This window comes from Dipteris shenzhenensis, chromosome 4, assembly GCF_047967505.1.
Source record: "Dipteris shenzhenensis isolate YYH24624 ecotype China chromosome 4, Dip_SZ_1.0, whole genome shotgun sequence".
In the NCBI taxonomy this organism is placed as follows: domain Eukaryota; kingdom Viridiplantae; phylum Streptophyta; class Polypodiopsida; order Gleicheniales; family Dipteridaceae; genus Dipteris; species Dipteris shenzhenensis.
Window position 1 is genome coordinate 4,940,971 of NC_141599.1, and position 21,402 is coordinate 4,962,372.

At 45.4% G+C, this 21,402-nt stretch overlaps 1 protein-coding gene across 1 annotated transcript in view; it reads right to left on the reverse strand.

Annotated features, from left to right (window-relative positions):
• Positions 1 to 9,098: 9,098 nt before the first annotated feature.
• The window catches only part of LOC147902364 (Mitochondrial inner membrane translocase complex, subunit Tim44-related protein), a 114,269-nt gene continuing 101,965 nt past the window's right edge, over positions 9,099 to 21,402 (reverse strand). The window contains exon 11 of the mRNA XM_087373653.1: positions 9,099 to 9,826. Coding sequence (XP_087229779.1) covers positions 9,740 to 9,826 — 87 coding nt within the window. The 3' untranslated portion in view covers positions 9,099 to 9,739. The remainder of the gene's footprint in view (positions 9,827 to 21,402) is intronic.

Below are 21,402 nucleotides of genomic sequence, written 5' to 3' on the forward strand. Positions count from 1 at the left end.
GTGGGTATTGACATCACAGCAGAGCAACAGATTGCCCGGTCCTTGAAAGTGTTCGGCGCAAGCTTTTCTATTGGAGCTCAGCCAAACTCTCACTCGCAGGTTTCACCTTAGTGGTAAACCAGGACCTTGCCACTACTTGGTATATTTCCTCCTGTTGGCGCTTTCACAAAGGATGCATTGGGTAGCTCCAATGGTTGGTACGGAATTTCCTTTGGGTAGGTTCAGATGGCACGAGGAACACTAGGGCCCGAGTAGCTTGGCAGACATGATCATGCCGCAGGCACTGGGAGGCTTAGGTATCATTGGTCCAGAGATGCAAAGCAAGGCCCTTCTGGACAAGTAGGTGGTTCGTGGCCTCACCCCAGGTGTCGAGCCTTGGAAACTCCTCTTATAGAGAGGGATTCTGAGGAACACCCCACGCACTAGGGGACAATGGCAGCCTTCACATAGATGGATCTTCTCAGAGGCCCCCCTTATGGGGAAGGGCTCCCCTCCTGATGAGGAGTCTTCATAGGGTTTGGCAGACACTAGAAGGGGGTCTCATCCATGCTCCGTCCAAATGCAGAGAGGAGTTTGAGCGCCAGGCCCTTATGTGGCACCCAGAAGTCAGAGATCAGGAGGGACATATGCTTGGGTAGCGGACTCACATTGGCTAGGCACAGTGGGACACTCGTCCAGCAGGGTCTTTTGGTCACTGGAGCAGACTAACTATGGAGGCAGAGGCGAGGCTTGACGCCCCAGCGCATTTGAGAGGGACAGGGCAGCGGATGGACGAGATCGACTTAGCCATTCCTGAGTCCTGGTGGGAAGGACTTCACATTTGGAGAGACAACAGATCGTTGGGGCATTTTCCCCGTACTGGTGTCCCCTTTAGGATTTTGCGGCAGCACGCACCCCGGCTTCTTCCATGTAGGACCTGGAGACCTACTTCAGCCCCTCACTAGGAGTGACCTTGAGATGGATGGGAGTCTTGATGGGATACACTGGCAGATGATCAGAGTGGTAGGATGATCGGGGAAGGAGTGGCATATTGATCCTCCCAGTATCTCAGAGCAAGACACCTCTAGATGGCACCTCTGGTGATGGGAAGGTAGACCCCTGAGGGAGGTCTAGTGGGACCCGAGGGAGTGGTTCTGGCCCTCCATGGACGACCTAGCTGAGACGATAGATGAGGTGCATTTATTTTCCTACACCATACGGATTGGTAGGAGACTTTAGATGGACTCATCAAGGTGGACTCCCTCGAGGGAGAGACTAGGTGACCCAGGGAGTGCCCCGAGATGTTCGCTCAAGGTTTTGGACGTGGTTGTGGTCCAACTTGTGGTCAAGGAAGATTTCATACTTCTTCTGGTTGGCATCCCACGGAGGCTTGCCCATCGGGCGGTGGTTAGAGTGAATGCGAGTGGAGGGGTAGTGCCATTGCTGCTCAAATGATGTCCTGGAGACTATCCCGCACTGCCTATGGAGTTGTCATAGCGCAACAAGGATCGGGATGAGAGCCCTCAGGATCATGACACGTATGTCTACGGTCCACTTGGAAGCGTGGGACTCCAAGCTCCAGGGCGACTATTGAGAGGTGTGCTCGTTTCTACAAGGCTTGGCCTGCATGTGTTTTTCACATCTTCACTCCATGAGGGATTCGTTGGATGTATAGTCCCCCCACTTGGCTATTAGCCCCACTTCCAAAGATCCCCTAGGTAGTGAGCTAGGCTTCTCTAGAATAGGCCGGTTTTCTTTCTTTTAGCCTTTTTCGATTTTTCATACTCAACACCTTCGGGGTTGTTGTCATGTATGAAATATTTCAAGCATCAATAGAAGGTTCCTTTCTTTGAAAAAAGAAAAAGAATAGCAAAGAGAAAAGGACAGCAGAGAGGGGAGGAGAAGGGACAACAGAAAGCATATATGAACAGCAATGGAAACAGTACGGACGACAGTGGAAACTGTACAAACAGACGAGCAGGAACTATAGGAAGAGCTGTATGAATGACGAAGAAATCTATACAAACAGCAGGACAAAGCCGTACAATTTGTACGGACATGTCAAAACTGTACAAACATAAGTACGGATGGCGAAGCAAAAGGGACTTGTACGAAAGGTGAGGCTAAAGCATACAAACGCAAGGAACTTGCACGCACGGGGGCCGTAGAATTTAAATGGACAGACAAACCTGTACGGACGTGGGCTGTATGGACGTTCAGAGCTATACGAGTGATAGGGGTTGTACGAAGGTTCACACGAAACCCGACAGGTATTGCAAGGCAAATCCATTGACCCTTCCTCTCTCTCACGCTTCTCACATACACTTTACACACACACTAGGACTGCACACACACACACACACAGAGCCACACACACACACAGTGAGAAAAGTGCGATAGCAGAAGCTAGCGATGAAAAGTGTAGAAGTGAAGCAAAGAGCAAAAATTCAGGCCCCGAAAGGAATCACGATAGCAACAAGTATGCCTGCGCTTAAGTTATGGCTACGTTAAGCTTGAAGGACAGGTGCTCCAAGAAGGGACTACCAACAGTCGACATACATTAAACTCACACACACGCACGCGCACATGCACACTTTTTTTGTGTGGAATCTTTTAGTCATATATTACAAAGAAGCTATCCCAAAAAGAGAGCTATAATACATCAAGAGAAAATCTCACTGTAGGACAAATATACATCATGATTAAAGACACGAGATTGTAGGCAATCAAAAAGTGATTGCTGCAAAGAGTGCCTGAAGGAAGAGAAAAAGGAAAAAACAGGATCACCAAAGACCCTATGGTTGCGATCCTTCTAGAGAGTCTAGAGTGCCCATTACCGAAACCAAACAAAAAACAAATCAAACTCCTGTCTCGGTTGATGTACACCCAAAAGCCAGAAGAACTTACCAAAAGCAAGCTAAGAAAACCGAGCTCTCAAAATTTGCCCAAGGAAGTCCAAGAAAGCACGAGAGGAAGAACAATGCCAAAAGAGATAGGCACAGTCTCTCTCGGAGCCAGACATCTGCGACAAATAGAGGAAGTAATATGTCGTGCCAAGAGCTGTCCATGAGAAAGAACACCCAACAAAGCTCTCCACAAGAAAACCGACTGACAGAGAGGAATCTTAGAATGCCAAATCTGTCTCAAACGTTTTCGCCGCCATTTCAGAGGACGATTAAGATGCCAAAGCTGATTTGCCTTTTGCAAGATAAGTGGTGAACGAAGTAGACCTTTATAAAGAGAAGAGACAGTAATATGTGCAAACTATAGAGGACCGCATGACAAGCCCACAGAAGAAAGTGTCCAGTCTTGAAGACGATCTTGTAGATACAATGGAGGAACCGCCCGGCTGAAAAGGCTCGAGCATCAAAGTAATCTTATGCCAAAGTGATGCCAAAGTGAACAATAATGCATTCCAAGGCCAAATTTGACAACAGCCAAAGGAAAAGTAAGGAAAAATCCAGCATCATCAACATCCTGAATCAAACGAATCCCCTTGAGACTCAAAAAATACGAACGTCGAGGCTCCTGTAAAGTCAAAGGAAGGGCAAACACTCTAGAACAATGTATACTTTCAGCTCTGAAAGAGTTGCCTTGCAAGGAATTACTGCCATGCCAATCTAAGTGGGAAAGGATATGTTTCCAATCCATTAACAAATGAGAAACCAAAGGACAACTAGGGATTTTACCTATCACACAACAAAAAAGAAACTCCCATTGGAAAAGCTACCAATGACCAAAAGCTAGAGATCCAACATATAAGAGTAAATGACGAATTATGACAGCCTATGGTTGAGAGTCTTGCAAAAACTGCAGCATGAGTTTCCCCTTATGGGCAAGAATGTGCAGATGGATATTGAGAATATTAAGACCTCCGTGTATCTTTGGAGAACAAAGTTGATGTACCTGAAGCAAACGCAAGCTTTTTTTACTAAGGCGAGAACACCAGGAGATTTTCAGCACCTCAGACATAAAAGAGACAAGATCAACCTTGCTGAACATAATAAGAGGCAAGTAGAATTGAATATACGCCATCAGAATAGATTGTACAATTCGAAGACGGACATGCAGAGGCCAAGTTGCCAATATCAAGTTCTCCAGGTTTTTCTTGAGAGCTGCGAGAATTCAATCAAATTGTTGACGAGGAGAAAGTGTCCAACTTAAAGGATAACCAAGATGGCGAACCAATTGAGTTGATGGGATGATTTCTCCAAGCCATAAAAGAGAGTGTCATTCCTTGGAATGCAAAGGCAACAATTTTGATTTCTAAAAATCGACATAAAGCCCAGTAACTAAACCATATAAAGAAAGAGCTTGCATCAACTCAGAAAGATCCTGCTTTGTGTTACAAGGAGTGAAAAAAGAATCATCTGCATAAGCTTGAGCAAGAAATGGTTTACCATCATGAATTTCCAAACCATGTAGCTTATCTGTAGCTATGAGATGATCCATACACTGAAGCATGGATTGCGTGGCTATAGCATACAAGAGCGCACTAAGTGAAAAACCTTGACGCACCGAGCAACGAAGAGTCCATGATTCAAAGATATCCCAAGAAAGAATACAAGCAACTTGACTATCACTATAAAGCCAATATATGATATGCTGCAATTTCGACCCAAATCCCAAGGCATGCAGTGTCTGAGAGATGAAGTCCCATTGAATAATATCAAAAGCCTTGGCAATATCAACTTGCAGTAAAAGAGCATCCTGTTTTGTGTATTTGGCATACTCAATTCCAATATAAGCTTGCGCAAGAAATGGTTTACCGTCATGAATTTCCAAACCATGTAGCTTATCTGTAGCTACGAGATGATCCATACACTAAAGCATGGATTGCGTGGCTATAGCATACAAGAGCGCACTAAGTGAAAAACCTTGACGCACCGAGCAACGAAGAGTCCATGATTCAAAGATATCCCAAGAAAGAATACAAGCAACTTGACTATCACTATAAAGCCAATATATGATATGCTGCAATTTCGACCCAAATCCCAAGGCATGCAGTGTCTGAGAGATGAAGTCCCATTGAATAATATCAAAAGCCTTGGCAATATCAACTTGCAGTAAAAGAGCATCCTGTTTTGTGTATTTGGCATACTCAATTCCAACATAAGCATTTGCGATATTATCAGTGATATGCGTGCAAGGAACAAAACCATATTGTGCAAGATGCAAGATGTAAACCATCATGCAAGTATCCTTTAATACGATCAACCACCATTTTGGTGATGATTTTATAAATGATAGGCATAAGAGTAATGGATCTCCAATCAGCTAATGATTCACAAATCTGCTTTTTAGGAAGAAGCTTTACTAGCCCTTTTTTCCAAGAAACTGGCATAAGTTGTTCCCAGGCATGGTTGATTATACGCAACAAAACAAGCTTGAGCTGATCCCAATATGCAAGAAAAGATTCCACTGTAAGGCCATCCATGCCGAAGATTTCCATTTACCACATGATCGAACAGCATAGGTCAGTTTTGTTTCAGTAAAAGGGCATTCAAGCTCAAGAGCTTGTGCATGAGAGACAATAGGAAAAACATGTTGTAATAATTTAGTCCAGGTTGCCAATACTGCCGGAGAAGAAGGATCAGCCTGTCCAAACTACTTGGAAAAATAATAAACACAAGCTGCAGCAAGTTGAGCTCAAAAGGAGATCCAATGCTCATCAGAAAGCAGAGTACGACAAATATGGGTAGCTTGTCGCTTATGGTGTAAGCTCTTAAAAAAGCCCTTCGACGAGCAACCCTTATCTAAGAAAGCTCGCTGACGAGCTCTTGTCTCCCATTTGGCAATTTTTCTATGATCATTACTTTGCAAACAATGTCTAGCTTGGCATAAAGATGTGTTTTCTTCAAGAGGCAAAGATTAAAAATGACTGAGTTCAGTCAAAGACTCACAGGTAGATTTTGCTCGAGCAACCATCTCTCTCAATGTTTTGAGATAATTTTTGCCATAATCCCAAATAACTGCTTGCATACGAGCAACAAATGCATCCCAGGGATAATCAGTATCAATAGAACTCTGAGGTGAAAGAGGTTGGCATGCATCATACACCATGGCCTTAAAAAGATCATGATCCAAATAACTATTGTCAACCATCAGGAGCCTTCTGTGCGGAAGCCAATCATCCGACATGTCATGCAGAGAAATCCTTAAACATAAAGGTCCATGATCAAAATGCACAAATGCATAATCAACTGACAAGGTAGTAGTAAAAGTATCAGAGTGCTGAGGATCAACTCTGTACCACCTATCCAGTCTAGCTTTATATGTAGATTGAGCATTGTGTTGGAAAGTAAACCCCGGCAATAATAGATAAGATGCTGTCCAAAGATCAGCAAAATTGAAATCAAACAACAATTTTGACCAGCTCTGCCTCTCGGAGGCCAACATATGTGTATGGCCAGAAGTATTATCCCCTAGCTGAGGAGAATTGTTGAAGTCACCACAAAGAAAAGCATATTGCCTCCATGGATACCTCTGCACACACGCGCGCACACACACACTTCAAGTATATAACACACTCTTTTGACGAATATATTCCATTCAAAACAACAATGTAGTGAAGTACACTCAATACATCAGAGGTGGGAGAGGGAGAGCTATCTCCATCCCAATCCCCCCACAAAACCCCAAAAATACAGTTACATCAGAGGTGGAGACGTAAATCTCAATCCATAACCTCACAAAGCCTACTCACAAGGCAATAGACTAAGAACAATCCCAATCCTACAAGTCAAAGAAGAGCTCCAGAGGGCTACTCCTGACTGCTACATTGCCACCGCAACAGGTCACACATAAAGCCCTTAAAAACCTCATGAAGACCTGCATTCTAAGGGGTCTTCTTTCTGCCCACTTGATGTGCCAAAAACAATTCGAGGGAAGATGACCTGCTTTCCTCCAGCAGCTCCTGAAGAATCCTTCTCTAAGCCAATGATTGACAGGAGTAGCAGTGAGCTCTCCATTGTCGGCAGCCCAGGACTGAATGACCAGAAAGAGATGCCCCCCCCACCCCCCCTGTCCCCCCCCCCCCCCCCCCCCGCCCCCACTAGAGTTCGAGCAAGGTGGTAAGGAAGAGGGAAGAGGGGGGAAAGTCAAGCAGGTCTATGCTGAGCGAGTAGGGCCGAACAAAGGAGAAAAAGGGAAGGGGGTTGGGTGCACTGAGCAAGAAGCTCAGCACGGCCCAGCTCGAGCATGATGTGGCTCCACAAACAGGGTGTGGTTAGGGTGCAGAAGCTTGTTCGACCTTTGTTCCACTCTTGTAGCATGCTTGATTTTTGTTTATTTGCTCATGTTTTGTGCTTGTTTTTACTCCACTCAAGCTTTCTTGCCTTGTGAATTTCCTGTTCTATGCTTGTGAAGATTTGCTAGAGACATTTGTCTGTAGTCATTACCTTGCACATAGAAAATCTTCAGAGTAAAAATAAGAAAATGCCCTCTGTTTCATTGTGCAAGAGTCTAGGGATATCCATGACCAGGCTATATGCTGATGCGGCTCTTATCAGATCATCCAATTCAAGTGGCTCACACTGCTGCAAAGGCCGTACATCCAAGCTGTGCTAACCCACTGAAGCAAACCAGGAAAGAGCTTTGATTCAATGTTTCCAAGCCAGGAGAAGTGAGTTTCAGGAATGAAAAGAGTGCCTACCATGCAAGATATCATCGGCACTGGAGTAGTATCACCAACTGTCTGGAAGGCTGCATTGAACAATATGGGGGGATGCCCTGAATGCTCCCAACGAAGCAGAAGTGATTGCTTGTGATCAGTCTACTAGAGAACATAAGCATCTGTAGTCTCTTTATGTGTCTGCCTGAGCTAGCTCCACGTGCCAACTCCACAAAAGTTCGCCAATTGGCTAGTGTATCAAAGGGTGAAAATGACATGTTCACGTCCACAAAGAATAGCCAAAAGCATTGACCATGGCAAGGGGAAATCCTTTGTTGAATGAGGGAAGCTGGGATCAAGGACCTGTGAATAGCACTCTAAGCGTGTGTTGACCCACTGCACAATCAGAGAACTGCACAAGATGGTTCCTCAAGGAAAAAAGTCGAGCGGTTCATAACAGAGAGATCAGAGGAAAATCCTTCGTTGAATCAGGGAAGCTCGGATCAAGGACCTGCGAAATGCACTCTAAGCATGTGTTGACACAATGCACAATCAGAGAACTGCACAAGCTGGTTCCTCCAGAAAAAAAGCAGTCCATAACAGCAGAGATATCAGAGAGATGTAAGCAGCATCATAACCTTTCTTCATGACACAAAACTCTCACTGCCTTCATTTCTGAAATTCCATAAAAAGATCATTCAACTGCTGCTTGGATTTATATTGCAACAGATATCGCTCAAGGTATCCTTGATGTCCTATCTTTTTTGCATCTCTGTGATGTTACATTTTCTTGCTGTGTTGCAAAGAAGCTCGGAGAGTGCACACTTCAAAATTTTGTATGAATCCCACCTACATGACTTGTTCTGGTTCTGATTGTATACATCCCACCTGCAGGACTTGTCCAGCTTCTGATTGTATCACATTTTAGCAAGAGCTTTTTCCAAGTTGTTGAGATGTTATACCATTTTTCTTCCAGCTAGATTGTTCCCTTTACCTTCTTCCATTGCCTTATTCTCATATTTCCTCTCCCTTGCATTAGAGCTCATTCCCTCACTACTTGGATCCTGTTCACAGAAAACATCTGTCACTGAACCTGCGAGGTGCTTTTCTTATGTCTACCGTGTTGTGAAGAACAAAGTCACAGCTACTACAGTTTTCAAAGTTTGCTGTCTACAGAATATGCTGTAAAATCTTCCAAAGCATCAAATCAAGGGTATACATCACTTTCAGTAGCTGTTGGGATATATTTCGTGAAGTACAGAAGCAATATCTCAATAAGCAGTCTGTCTATTTTCCTTGTCCTCATTTATTTCTCCTATTTTTCGCGAAACACTTTTAAGGAGAAAAGCTTGATAGAAACAGTATTTACTAGCATAGGAAATGAGTAACATTGACCAAATTTCACTGTATACTTCAACATTCCCGACAAAAACAAAACTTCAGTCCAGCCTGCCAACAAATTTAGGAAATGATGACATTGACCAAATTTCACTGTATACTTCAACATTCCCGACAAAAACAAAACTTCAGTCCAGCCTGCCAACAAATTTAGGACTTTTGAGCCTTAGATATTGCTTTGACCTCCAAGCACTAGTTCTAAGTTTAGACATTGCATACAGCACCGAGTCTGTATGTAACTATCAGGATCAGCCCACTCGTGCTATTGAAATACACAATATTCAATATTTTTTGGGGTGAAACATTAGGTCAATTCACTCCATTAGCTGTAGCTGACTCAAGAGAAATCAACAGTGAACATTGTCTCAGCCATCTAATGCCATACACTCCCTTTGAAAATATGAGAGAAACAAAGAAGCAATGCAGGAAGTTGGAAGTTTATCTCCTTAGGGTTTGGACATTGAATTGTTGTGCCATCAAGCTCTCTGCAAAATTGTTCCGATAGGCAGACTATCCACATGTCACTAGGGATCCTTTTGTCCAAACCTAGTGTCCATGTGCTCTTCTCATGGACCAGAAAGGGCAGTCTTGTCGATGATGCACAACCTTGCACTGGAGAGACATCCTCACAATGCTTGTATTGAACTCAGATTTGAGATTCACCTATTTTGTATGCAGATCACAATGTATACAGAAGCCTATATGCTTCTAGAATTGACCAGTGTGTTTGGGAGCCTACACGCTTTAGCCTCACGCTGAGACGCGTGCGCACAGCCGCCATTTCTTATCTGGGTGTGATAGAATAGTCTCAAAGACCCAGATGTCCTCCACCAGAATCTGGCATACACAGACCACCTCAAGCATATCAGTCCTCAATCATAGCTTACAAGAGAATCTCCTGATCAAAAGAACTATGTGCTTGATTCAATAACAAAACTTTGCATAAATGAGAGCTAAAAAGAATTCTGCCAGGCATCATTACAATTTTACAATGATCACATGGCTGCTCCATTTCAGGTTACTTCAAATGTCTAGGAGGATATTTAAGCCCCCGACAACCTCATGATATATGCCAAATAATATGAAAGAAAACAAGAAGACACCAGTAAATTTTTTGAAGAAAAGATTAACTCACACAAAACCAGAAAAATGGTTACTTACGAGAGCACTTGTAGGAAATTGCTCAAAAAAATGCTCAGTCAGCCAGTATGAACTGTGCGAATGAATTCTGCATCGATAGAATACTACTTGTGCAATCTCGAAGTTTATGCACAAACTTTAAAAAAATTCAAGTCCACACTTGGGAGGTAGATGCTATTTGAAGAATTTTAAATTTCAGAGGTGTCAGAGGCTTTGGAAGGGTTGCTCTCTCTCTCAAGCAGCAATAATTGTGCATAAAATGTTTTAATGTTTCAAAGTTTAAAGTCTTTAAATACAGTGTAAGAGATTTCATAAAGAACTTTAAGAGATTTAAGGCTTGCTTTAGAAATTAGGGTTTAATATTTGAGAGCCAATAGAGGTGTTAGAGATGCATGGTACCATAAGAAGCAACTCAGAGGACACTTAAAACTTTAGACTTCCGATGACTGGATGACAGTTGGATTCTGAGTTTATCTCACGATAAGGCATCTACTCGAGCCCGGTGATATATATCAATAAACAGCCTTCTTGTAGTCTTGCCTCATCGGGACCCTTCCATCAAGGCCCACCTCCTCCCACTGTCTACCTACTAGTAAAAGGGCATTAAAGTTCGCTGGCCTTAATATTCAATCAAATTTGAAACTTGAAATGTGAACAACTTTCCACTTTTCAGGCAAGGAAATGGTGGATGCTCAATGATTCAAGTATCCATATACCCAGGTTATGGAAATCCAACAAGCAATAAAGTTCAAGAGAGAGCTTTGGATCACGATCATGTCAAAGCCTCATCTTGCAGGTGTCCATGTGATCTGGCATAAAGAATTCCATGATAGAGCTCTGAGAAGAATCTGAAGGAATAAGTCTGCTCGTGTCTCCGTGATCGAAGTATCCTCTCGCAATTCCTGATTACCTCATGGATGAAGTCCACCAAAACATCTATGGTTTGGGTAGGAGAGAAACCTGGACAAAACCCCAAAACTATCTCTGAAGAGGCAATAGAAATGCCCTCGGATCTCATAGTAAACAGGGCACTTGAAGATGAAGTGCTCCTCTGTCTCAACCTCCAGCATGTCACATAATGTGCATATGCACCTCTCCCTGGGTATGCCTTTTGCTCTGCCGCTCTCAATACGAAGTCTATGTGAAGATACCCGAAACTACCCAATAGAGATCCTCAATGAGTGGGGTAGGTGGATCTGCGTATATCCTGGTGGTCGATGAAACCCTCCTCTGTGATGTGCAAGCAGGGAGGTTGGGGGGGCGATATGAAGTGGAAGGCAAAAGGAGATGGTGGGTGGCCAGGGAGGTGGGAGTGCAAGAGGTTATTGGGAGGGCAGGTGAATAGGAGAAGATGCTCAGGCCTCTACTCTACCATCCCTTATGTCCTTCCTCCTTGCCTCCTTCCACCTCAGCCCATCTTGCCCTCCTCCCTTGCTACTTCCCTTCCCTCACCTCTGCCTCTCATGAAGCTACCCAAGCAGCTGTTCACCAGTAGCAACCTACATAACAAGTGCTACAGTGAACCCCCCCTTTCCTCCCTCCCTCGGGGCGCATTCTTTTCTTCCACTCTGTCCCTTCTTCTCCCCCCACTACTACTCATTTTTTATGTCTCTCCCTTCCCTTCCCTTTGCTGCTTTGTTCAGCGCAAACATTCCACAATCGTGCTGTTCTGCCACTTCCATCCCACAGCCCACCCTTTCCCGCCAGTACCATCCCGTTCCTTCCTTTCGCCAGTCCCCCTGGATCCCTTTTCCTTTATCCGTTCACCAGCCCCTCGCAGCTAGTTGGCAGCCTCAGGGTATTTCATCTTTGCCACCACTTTGGTGGCTCCTTTGTCCCCCCCTCTTCATCCCCCCGTCCCATTCTCAAGACACCCCTCTCTTTGTTTCTTTCCTTTTCCCCCTTCCTTTCTCCTTTTTCCTTCCCTTCCCCTTGTTGTAGAGCAGGTGTCGTTAGGTTTTGGTTTGACTCAATGAGAGGCTCTTTTGAGCTTCAACTTTTGGGGAGCTCTTAATGGCAGCGTCCTTGATAACCATTGCCATCAAGAGAGCCCCCCTCGCCCAAGGACAAGCAAGAGGTTCAAGAGGCAATACAAGACTTACAGGACATGGAACTAGTGGGACACACTGTAGCCTTAAGCCAACTAGATACTACGTTCAGGATTGGCTTCACACAAATTCATCACTTGAGGCTGACCACATCTAGGAGGTCACAAGCTATTGGAGAGGAGTCTTCCTCATCTAGCGTGCTTCACCTCAAAGATCACACAAGCATTTATGAACAAAGCCCATTGTTTCTAGGTCCCCATTCAGCCTTCTTCGTCCCTTGGTACCATGCTTCACTATGGATGACATGGACTTGACCCACAATGTGTCTAAGGTCCCAATTACTCTCCAATTTCCAGGACTCTTGCATTGGTTCATAAATGACTCCTAAATTTCCATCACTCCTACATTGGTTCATTTACTCGTATCTCCAGTGGTGTTTGTTGGTAGATCTGTAACATTGACTTGCTAGCAAAACACATCCCCACAATCTCCACCGTCTTTTGAAAGTACTAAAGTTGGTGACCCTGGGCATCAAGGACTATCCCAAAGTAGGATCCAATGGATGGGAGGATGGATATGAACCAACAAACAAACACCAATGGAGCTTGGAACACTAAGCAAGAACACACATGGTGTAGGCTAGTGTTACGTCCATTACTGGACTAACTAGGGCATAGGCTTAACTAAAGCCTAGGGTTGTGACCACAACTAACATGGATGAGGTCTAGAGCCTGTGGATTGAGCTAGCCCACTAAAGTCGTGGCATGGCTAGGCTAAACTTAGCAAAGCGTGCCCACAAAGTAAAGTTACTTTAGGTATGCATGCTAATGTAAAGGCTCACTGCTAAAGATAACCAAGGCCTAGGCCGGGGGCTCATTGTAGGGGTCCAAGGAGTGCGCTCCTATGGACAAGGACCTGCTTGCCTGGGAGCAACCACACCTAGAGGAAAGAAGTCTAAGGTTGAGAGGTGAGCTGCTAGCTCCAACCCTTATGGGTTTTTGCAGGTGAGTCCCATGGCTTGTTTGGACCCTAGCTTGAAGTTGTAACCCTACAGAGTCTGATGTTTACTAGACTTGGTTTAAGGATGTTTCGGCTAGTGTGCCACCATGCAGCTGTAGACCTTCGAAAGGATCACCCCTAAGCTAGAGGTCATGCAAATCCGTACCAAAGATCTCCTAGCTAAGACTACATATCCCATACCATAGCCCCATTTATGCATATATGTTGTTAGAAAATCATAGGCTTGGACGGGATCCTTCCAAGTTGGGTATTCTCAGGAGGGCCCACTCCCAAGAATGCCCCAAATGAGCTGAAGCATAGGGTGGGTATCTTACATGTCTCAACCCTATGATTACCCTAACTGCAACCTGTAACAAAGGTACGTCATGTTCTAATTGTCTAAGATTAATTTGGCCTCCATAACACTAGCCATGTTATGTCCTAATATGGACATAAAATTCTCCTCCCCTTATTCAAACGAGGACTCAAACATAAACTTTGGGAATTGGTACCGAAGAGAATCACTACTTTCCAAAGTTCATCTTTCTGATTAACCTTCATCTCTAGAATCACCATGTTCCTAAGTTGTCGGTCTCTATAATCCAGAAGATACTACGGTTGATGAGGCACATAAGTGGTTAGATCCTCGAGTCATACAAGTTCATCCTCAAAGACTAAATTATCTCTTGAACACCATCAAGAAATGCAACTTGTAAGACACTTCATTGATCTTTTTGTAGGGGCGATGAGCATAAGAGCAAGTACAAGAGTCGAAGGAGATGAACCGTCACGTCAACTAGATTAGAAAAATTAAAGTACAAAGTACTTGAAGGTAGACCCTAGGACTAAGTGTCCTAGGTGTCACATAGGACTAAATGTCCTATGTGGCATAAAAGGCACTAAAACACTAAGTGCCTAGAGCTATGCCTACAAGGCACATACCAAGGTCCATAGGGCATCACTAGAACCGGGTGAAGATGGCCTACAAACCCCCCTCCATGGTATGGGCTGAAGTATTCTGGAAACATCTCAGAATACCTGGTATTTTCTGGTCATGGTGGCACATATTCATCCAAAATGATATAGCCACCTATGAATGTACAAGGTATGTCAGATCATGTAACAAATGGAACCAAGTGTAAAGCCTATCGGAAGACTTCGACCTTTGGACAAGCAAGTGCCTTTGTAAACATATCTGCTATGTTGTCCTCTGTGGGAAGGTAGGACAACTCTATGTCTCCTGCTGACAACTGCTCTCGAACATAATGATAGTGAACTTCAATGTGGTTGGTACACGCATGAAACACTGGGTTACGCGCAATGGCCAAAGCACTCTGGCTGTCCGTGTAGACCATAGTGGAGGATGTCTGGCGAATACCAAGATCTGTAAGTGACTATCGAAGCCAGACACACTCTACTGTAGCAGTGAAGGCTGCCCTGTACTCAGCCTCACGGCTGGATGTGGCAACTGTTGGTTGCTTCTTGTTGAGCCAAGAGATACATGAACTGCCAAGCAAAACACAATTGCCGGTATGTGACACTCTGGTGTCAAAACAACCTGCCCAATCACTATTCGTGTAAGCATGCATGGTAAGTGAACTCTGATCACCATAGAAGAGGGCTAAATCCTGAGTGCCTCTGAGATATCTAAAGACTCTTTTCACCGCATGCCAATGCTGTGAACTGGGCATGTGCATGAACCTGCTGAGCTGGGATAGTGCATACTGTAAGTCAGGTCTGGTGTGACATAAGTAAATGAGACATCCAACAGCCTGCTAGTAAAGAGTGATATAACATGGTGAGCTCCCATCATGAGCTGGAAATTTGAAGTCAGGATCCACTGGAGTAGAGATTGGCTTGCAATCCTCAAACTGAAAACGATCAAGAAGCTGTCCAATATACTTCGACTATGACATCACGATATCCCCCTCAACATGAGCAAACTGAATGCCCAAATAATAGTGTAGCTGTCCCATGTCTGACATTTCAAAAGCTTGCTGCAAATCAGCCTTGAAAGCTGCAATATGCTGAGTATCTGGGCCCGTGATTAGCATATCATCCACATAAAATCAGCACTAAAAAATCAGATCCTCCCGCGGACATAAAGAGTGGGCTCTGTGGGGCTATTCTGAAAACCAAGGGATAGTAAGTGTGCATGAATTTTGGCATACCATGCCCTAGGTGCCTGCTTCAAACCACAAAGGGCTTTTCTAAGCCGGCATACCTTGTTTTCAGAATTAACAACCTCAAAGCCAGGAGGTTGTGTCACATAAACTTCTTCCTGTAAATCCTCATGAAGAAAGGCAGTCATGATGTCAAGCTGGTGCACTTGCCAATGGTGATGGGCTGCAATGGCAATGACACATCTAATAGAAGTAATCCTGAAAGTGGGAGCAAAGGTCTCCTCAAAATCAATGCCTTGTTGTTGGGCATACCCTTTTGCAACAAGACGGGCTTTGAGTCGATCTATGCTACCATTAGATTTCCTTTTTAATTTGTAGACCCACTGGGTACCAATGGCATGCTTGCCGGGAGGGAGATCTACTAATTCCCATGTGTCATTTTTGGCAATGGATTGTAACTCAGCTCTCATTGCATCCATCCACTCTTTGCTGTCAACAGCATCTTTATGGCAAAAAGGCTCTTCATTGCAAGCTCAAAGGAGTGCAAACTCAAGAAAGTGACCATGCATCTATCTATTCCCTGATCTTGTCTGCGTAGCAAAAGGTTGATCTTGTTTGCTGTCCCTCAATGTATCAAGAAGCCATTTGGGAACTTGCCTTTGCTGTCTATTGACAGCTCTTTCTTCAATCACTGCATCATGAATAGTGGGATCATTTTGTGCTGGAAGAGAAACCTACAAATCAGCATGGGGTACTTCCTGATCATTGCTCGTTGGAGGCCCTGCAGGAGGCTCATGTTGCTGGTCAATGTCCCCCTGTGAGGAAGGCAGAGGTAACATGTCAACTTCTAGCTTAGCTTTGCAGTCCACAAGAGGAGAAGCCGAATGTTCAGCAAAGATTACATCTCTACTGACAATAATCTTCCGAGTATTTGGTTGGTATAACCGATACCCTCTGCTCTCCTAGCTATAACCAATAAATATGCATTTCATTGCCTTGTCATCAAGCTTATGTCTCAGCTGAGATGGTACATGAACATATGCAAGAGACCCAAAAACACTCATGTGTGAAAGTGAAGGCTTCCTGCCTTTCCATGCTTCATAAGGTGTAACAGTCCTCAATGCCCTTGTAGGTGATCTATTCAGCACATAGTTGGCACACATCACTGCATCAAGCCAAAATTTATTGGGCAAGGACTTGGCCTTAAGCATGCATCTGGCCATCTCCATAGTGGACCTGTTCTTCCTTTCAGGAACTGGATTATGCTGAGGAGTGTAAGGAGTAGTGCATGAGTGAACAATGCCTCGTGAAGACAAAAATGCATCAAACTCCTTTGACATATACTCTCCCCCCCTATCTGTGTTGAGGGTGACAAGCTCGCATCCTGATTCATTCTCAACCATGTTTAGCCACCTCTGAAAGCATGCGAACACTTTAGATTTGGCTTTTAAAGCATATACCCAGCAATATCTTGTGAAGTCATCAATGAGAGTCATGAAATATTTGTACCCCCCAATGGCATTTGTCCTCATTGGGCCACGAACATCACTGTGCACTAGCTGCAATTTCCTTTGTGAGAGTTTTGGACAATTCTTTTGAAAAGGAAACCGATACATCTTACCCAAAAGACAACCCTCACACACATGTTTGGAAACTGTGTGAATTTGAGGTACATCATTTCTGTGAATGTAACTTGACAAGAGCTCTATAATTGAGATGACCCATTCTCTCATGCCAAAGATGAGTTTCAGCAAGCTGTGAATCTGAAATAGCAAATGCTTCAATAGAGAGTGCAGCTGAGTGATCATCAAGGCAATAAAGCCCCTTTTGAAAAGTGCCAGTGAGAACTACGGCATTGTCATAATGAAGATCATATACTAGGCCTCTGTATCCATCAAAAATCACTCTGAAACCTGAAGTGGCAATTGCTGAAATTGAAATCAAGTTGACTTCAATGCCGGGAACGAAAAGAACATTAGTCAGAGTGACAGGATGGCTTGAAATGGATGTGAGCTGCACATCCTTTTACAGCATAGGAGGCATTATTAGCACGTGACAGTTTCCCCACGAGGTGCATTAGCTAAGGAATGAAACAACTGTCTGCAAGATGTGACGTGCTTGGAAGCACCACTATCAAAATACCAAGACTGAGCATCATTAGCAGTAAAGAATGCATCAACTTGGGAGGGATCAAAGGAGCAATGGACAGCCCATGCCCAATCATCTTGGAGAGCATGTGCATGTGAGGCATCTGTTGGCTCGTGGGATTCAATTACATGTGAGGCATTAACTGTCAATCCTGCTTGCAACAATAGTTGCATCTTTTCTTCTTTGGCTTACCTACTAGATTTTTAGATGCATTTGAGGAATTGCCACTGTTAGGCTGTTGTACTCAAAGTTTATGGCGACCCACCAAGAGTCACACTTGGGTCACGTCATGGTCACCTCAGCAACATGCCAAGTTGTTAGACCTTGGTCATACCTAGTCGCACCGTGTTCACATGTGTTCACATCTTGGACTTGACATGGACATGACTTGGACATGACATGACTTGACATGGACATGACTTGGACATGACATGGACTTGACATGGACATGACGGAAGCAATACATGACTGAAGAGTGCCAAACCTCAACCTCGACTCACCATGGTCAAAGTCAATCAGAGGGAAGTATTGGCGCAATGGTACGCGGGATACACCTGTTGGTGCACATGGGAAGCAGTCCATCAGTTAAGAGGCATAGGTGGTGCACCAACCCTCTCAACCAACTAGTGTCAGGAGCGCAGGAGAACACATGGAGCACGGGATTCACTGACCCAGGACAGGCTCGAGTGTTGCGGAAGCCATCAAGGACAGAGGGCCCACAAACGGTGGAATGGCTAAGGATGGCCAAGGGTGCAAGAAGGCAACCAATAGGAAGAAGGTGTGGAGATTGGTAGCGGGGGGTGGAGCAGAGGAGGAGAAGGTGAAGAGGGGGAAAGGGGAAAGGAGAGGGACATTCTGGCAGGGACAAGAGGCGGGAGTGAAGGAGTGAGAGGCTAGAGTCAAGAGCTCGCCTCGTGTGTATCTTCGGGGAGTGTATCAGTCATCTTGCTCTCTAATGAGTTATGCTACTTCCCATCTCTGCTCGCTACTCTAAAATCTCTTTTCGTTGTGTTCTCCTCCCCTCCTCTCCCTTCACCTGGTACAACGGACCTGTGTCATGTGGTTGAAGTTCCTTGCTGTTCATGTCGAGGGATGGCTTTCATGATGTTGTTCCGCTTTGGTCTTCTTCTTGCTCACATCACTTCAGCACTTGTACCGCTTGCAGATAGTTGACACCATCTACCGCTTGCACATAGTTGACACCATCGACAAGCACTCACCTACGTACCATCAGTGACACTTATGGCACGTCTTACTCGCTTCTCGCACCAGTGGCCCTAGGCCTCCGGTAATACTTCCGGAAGTGTTAAGAAACCCCCCCCCCCCTCAGTCAGTTTATGGCGATCACGGTGGGACACTGCTGGTGTTGAGTAGCACGAGTGAAGTGGTGATCTAGGGTCCTAGAGAGAGGTCTTATGCCGAGTAGTTCTGAAACATTTGAAGGAGCTAGTGAGAGAACTAGAAGGTACTTGAGGAGAGTGGAGAAAAGACTTCCGGCAGACCAAACTAGGTACAAGAAGCATTACGTGCGACGAAAGTTTGCGAAGTCCTCAACTCGAGCACAAAGTGAGCCCATTGGAGCAGTAGCCAGAGCAAGTAACTTCATCGACACTCTCATTGACTTGGACCAACAAGAACCCTGGTGGTCAGATCCGGACTCCGGAGAAGAAGAAGTGCAAAGCGGAGAACAGGTGAAAGAAGAGGGTACTAAGGACGAGGACTCCTCAGGGACTCATCAAGGTCAAGGCAGCCCCTCTCCTCCTCCTGCAACGATGTCTTCATCAACCACCTCTTCTACAGGAGTGGTGACTCCATCTGCTCCCACCTCAACCTCTTGTGGACAAGCTGCTACCTCATCTGTTACGCATAGCTCCGGGCTCCTAGCTAATCCCTCTTCTATATCTATTCCATTGGGGGGTACTTTTGCTCCGGCCATGCCTTTACCTGCCATGATGGTTTCATCTCCCTTTCCATCCACACCGGTGTTGCCTTTTCCATCACCTTCTTCCTTCCCTTCTGCTTACTCATCCATGACTTCAACTCCGTCCCTCTCTTTCCCAAATGCTCTCCCATCCTCTTTCACCCCCACATCTTCCATGTTCTCACCCTTTCCCTCTGCAACACCGAGACCCCCCACTTACGCCCTACCATCTGGGTACACTTCCTCTATGACTACATCAGTAGTGACTTCTCCATTGTGGTCCTCCACAGGAGGGGTTGTCGGGGTGGTCTCCTCCTCGGGAGCACCAACACTCATTACAGCCCCATCGGGACTCCCTCCAACTCTTGCATCCTCTCCAACCTCTCGGGTGGGGATGGCCCCCTCTCCAACCTCTTGGGTGGGGACGGCCGTTCTCAGTCCTCCAGACAGAGCGAGACTTCTCGAGCTACTCAACAAGGTCCACGTGAAGACTCAAAAGTTCAAAGGCCACCTCCATGAAGATGCGGAAGCTCATGTGAGGAAGTTCCTCACAGCATGTAGAGCTAAAGGTGTGGAGAATGAGCATGCGTTCCTTCACATCTTTCCCTCATCATTGGAGGATGCTGCGGATGTATGGTACAGTCAATTTCCTCCGGACCACTTCCAGACGTGGACAGACCTAAGGGAGGAATTCTTACGCACTTTCAAGTTGGAAAAATTCGAACACATGATTGTCCAAGAGTTATCCACTGACACCATGAAGCCTGGAGAGAGCATCTCTGAGATGTACACAAGGATGAGGGTCTTAGCGGCAAAGATGTCGGTGCCACCCAATGACGCCATCATGAAGGGGTGGTTTTTGAAGGCTTTACCCTCCACTATTGCTATAAGGCTGGTTGACAAACTTCCTGAGCATGCCTCACTACAAGAATTTCTGAGGGAAGCGGTGAAGATGGAACGGTCCCAGTTAAGTTTCGCCTCAACACCCGCTCAGACCGCCCAACTTCCGAGAGAAGAGGGCTCACAGGCATGGCAGCAACTCAAGAAGGAATTAGAAGAAATCAAAGAAGGTCTGAAAGACAGAACAAAAGTGGATGGACCGTCACCCTTTGAAGCTCAGATAAGAAGTGGTCTCTGGTGCACGGACTGCAAGGGTTCTGGCCATGGCTACTGGGAATGTCCATCGAAGCGTAAGGTACCCACCCCAACCTCCTTTTGCACATTTTGTGAAATTCACGGACATGATGCCTCCGAGTGCAGGTATCTTAAGGGGTTGAGGAAGCTTCTGCCGGAGTATCCAATTGGGGAGCCACTGGTGGCTACAATCAACAAAGCTGCACCGACCACTTCAGGGCCAGTACCCCTAGCTTCAGCCCCTGTGAAGGCACCTGAACCACCCACCCACCCTATCATTCCACCTCCACTACTTCCTAATCCTCCTAATCCTCCTTTGCTCCAAGCTCCTACTCCTAGTGAATTTGGGGCTCCATACTTCTACCCTCCGCCCTACTATGCACAGTATCAACCACCTATGTCAGGGGGTGGATATGGACCCCCTTATGTTCGCGGTCGACGGGGTGGGTTCCGAGGTGGACGTGGAGGCAGAGGTACCAACTTTCGCAGGCCCATCATGTGCTATAGATGTGGCGAGTATGGCCACTACCAAGATGATTGTACACAACCATTTGGGGGACCCTCTTGTACACAGTGCAACACAAATGACCACTACACTAGAGATTGTCCCAATGGCAGAAGGGAATTAACATCGCAAGTCAACATGGTTGATGTAGTAGTGGCGGGGGAGGGTGACAAACCCCATTTGATTGGTGCAGTGTTGGGAGCTGTGACTAGGTCACAAATGAAGGGTGACAGTAGTAAGGATGATTCAACATCAATATCGGAGGCCTCATCACCAACTAACACCAGCTCAGTCACTAGAAGAGCATCCCCACCTCCTTCCTCCAAGGTGGACAATGGGCACAAGACTACATCGCCCTTGTCCTCTCCTGTAACTGGATTAGAAAGGACCCGAGG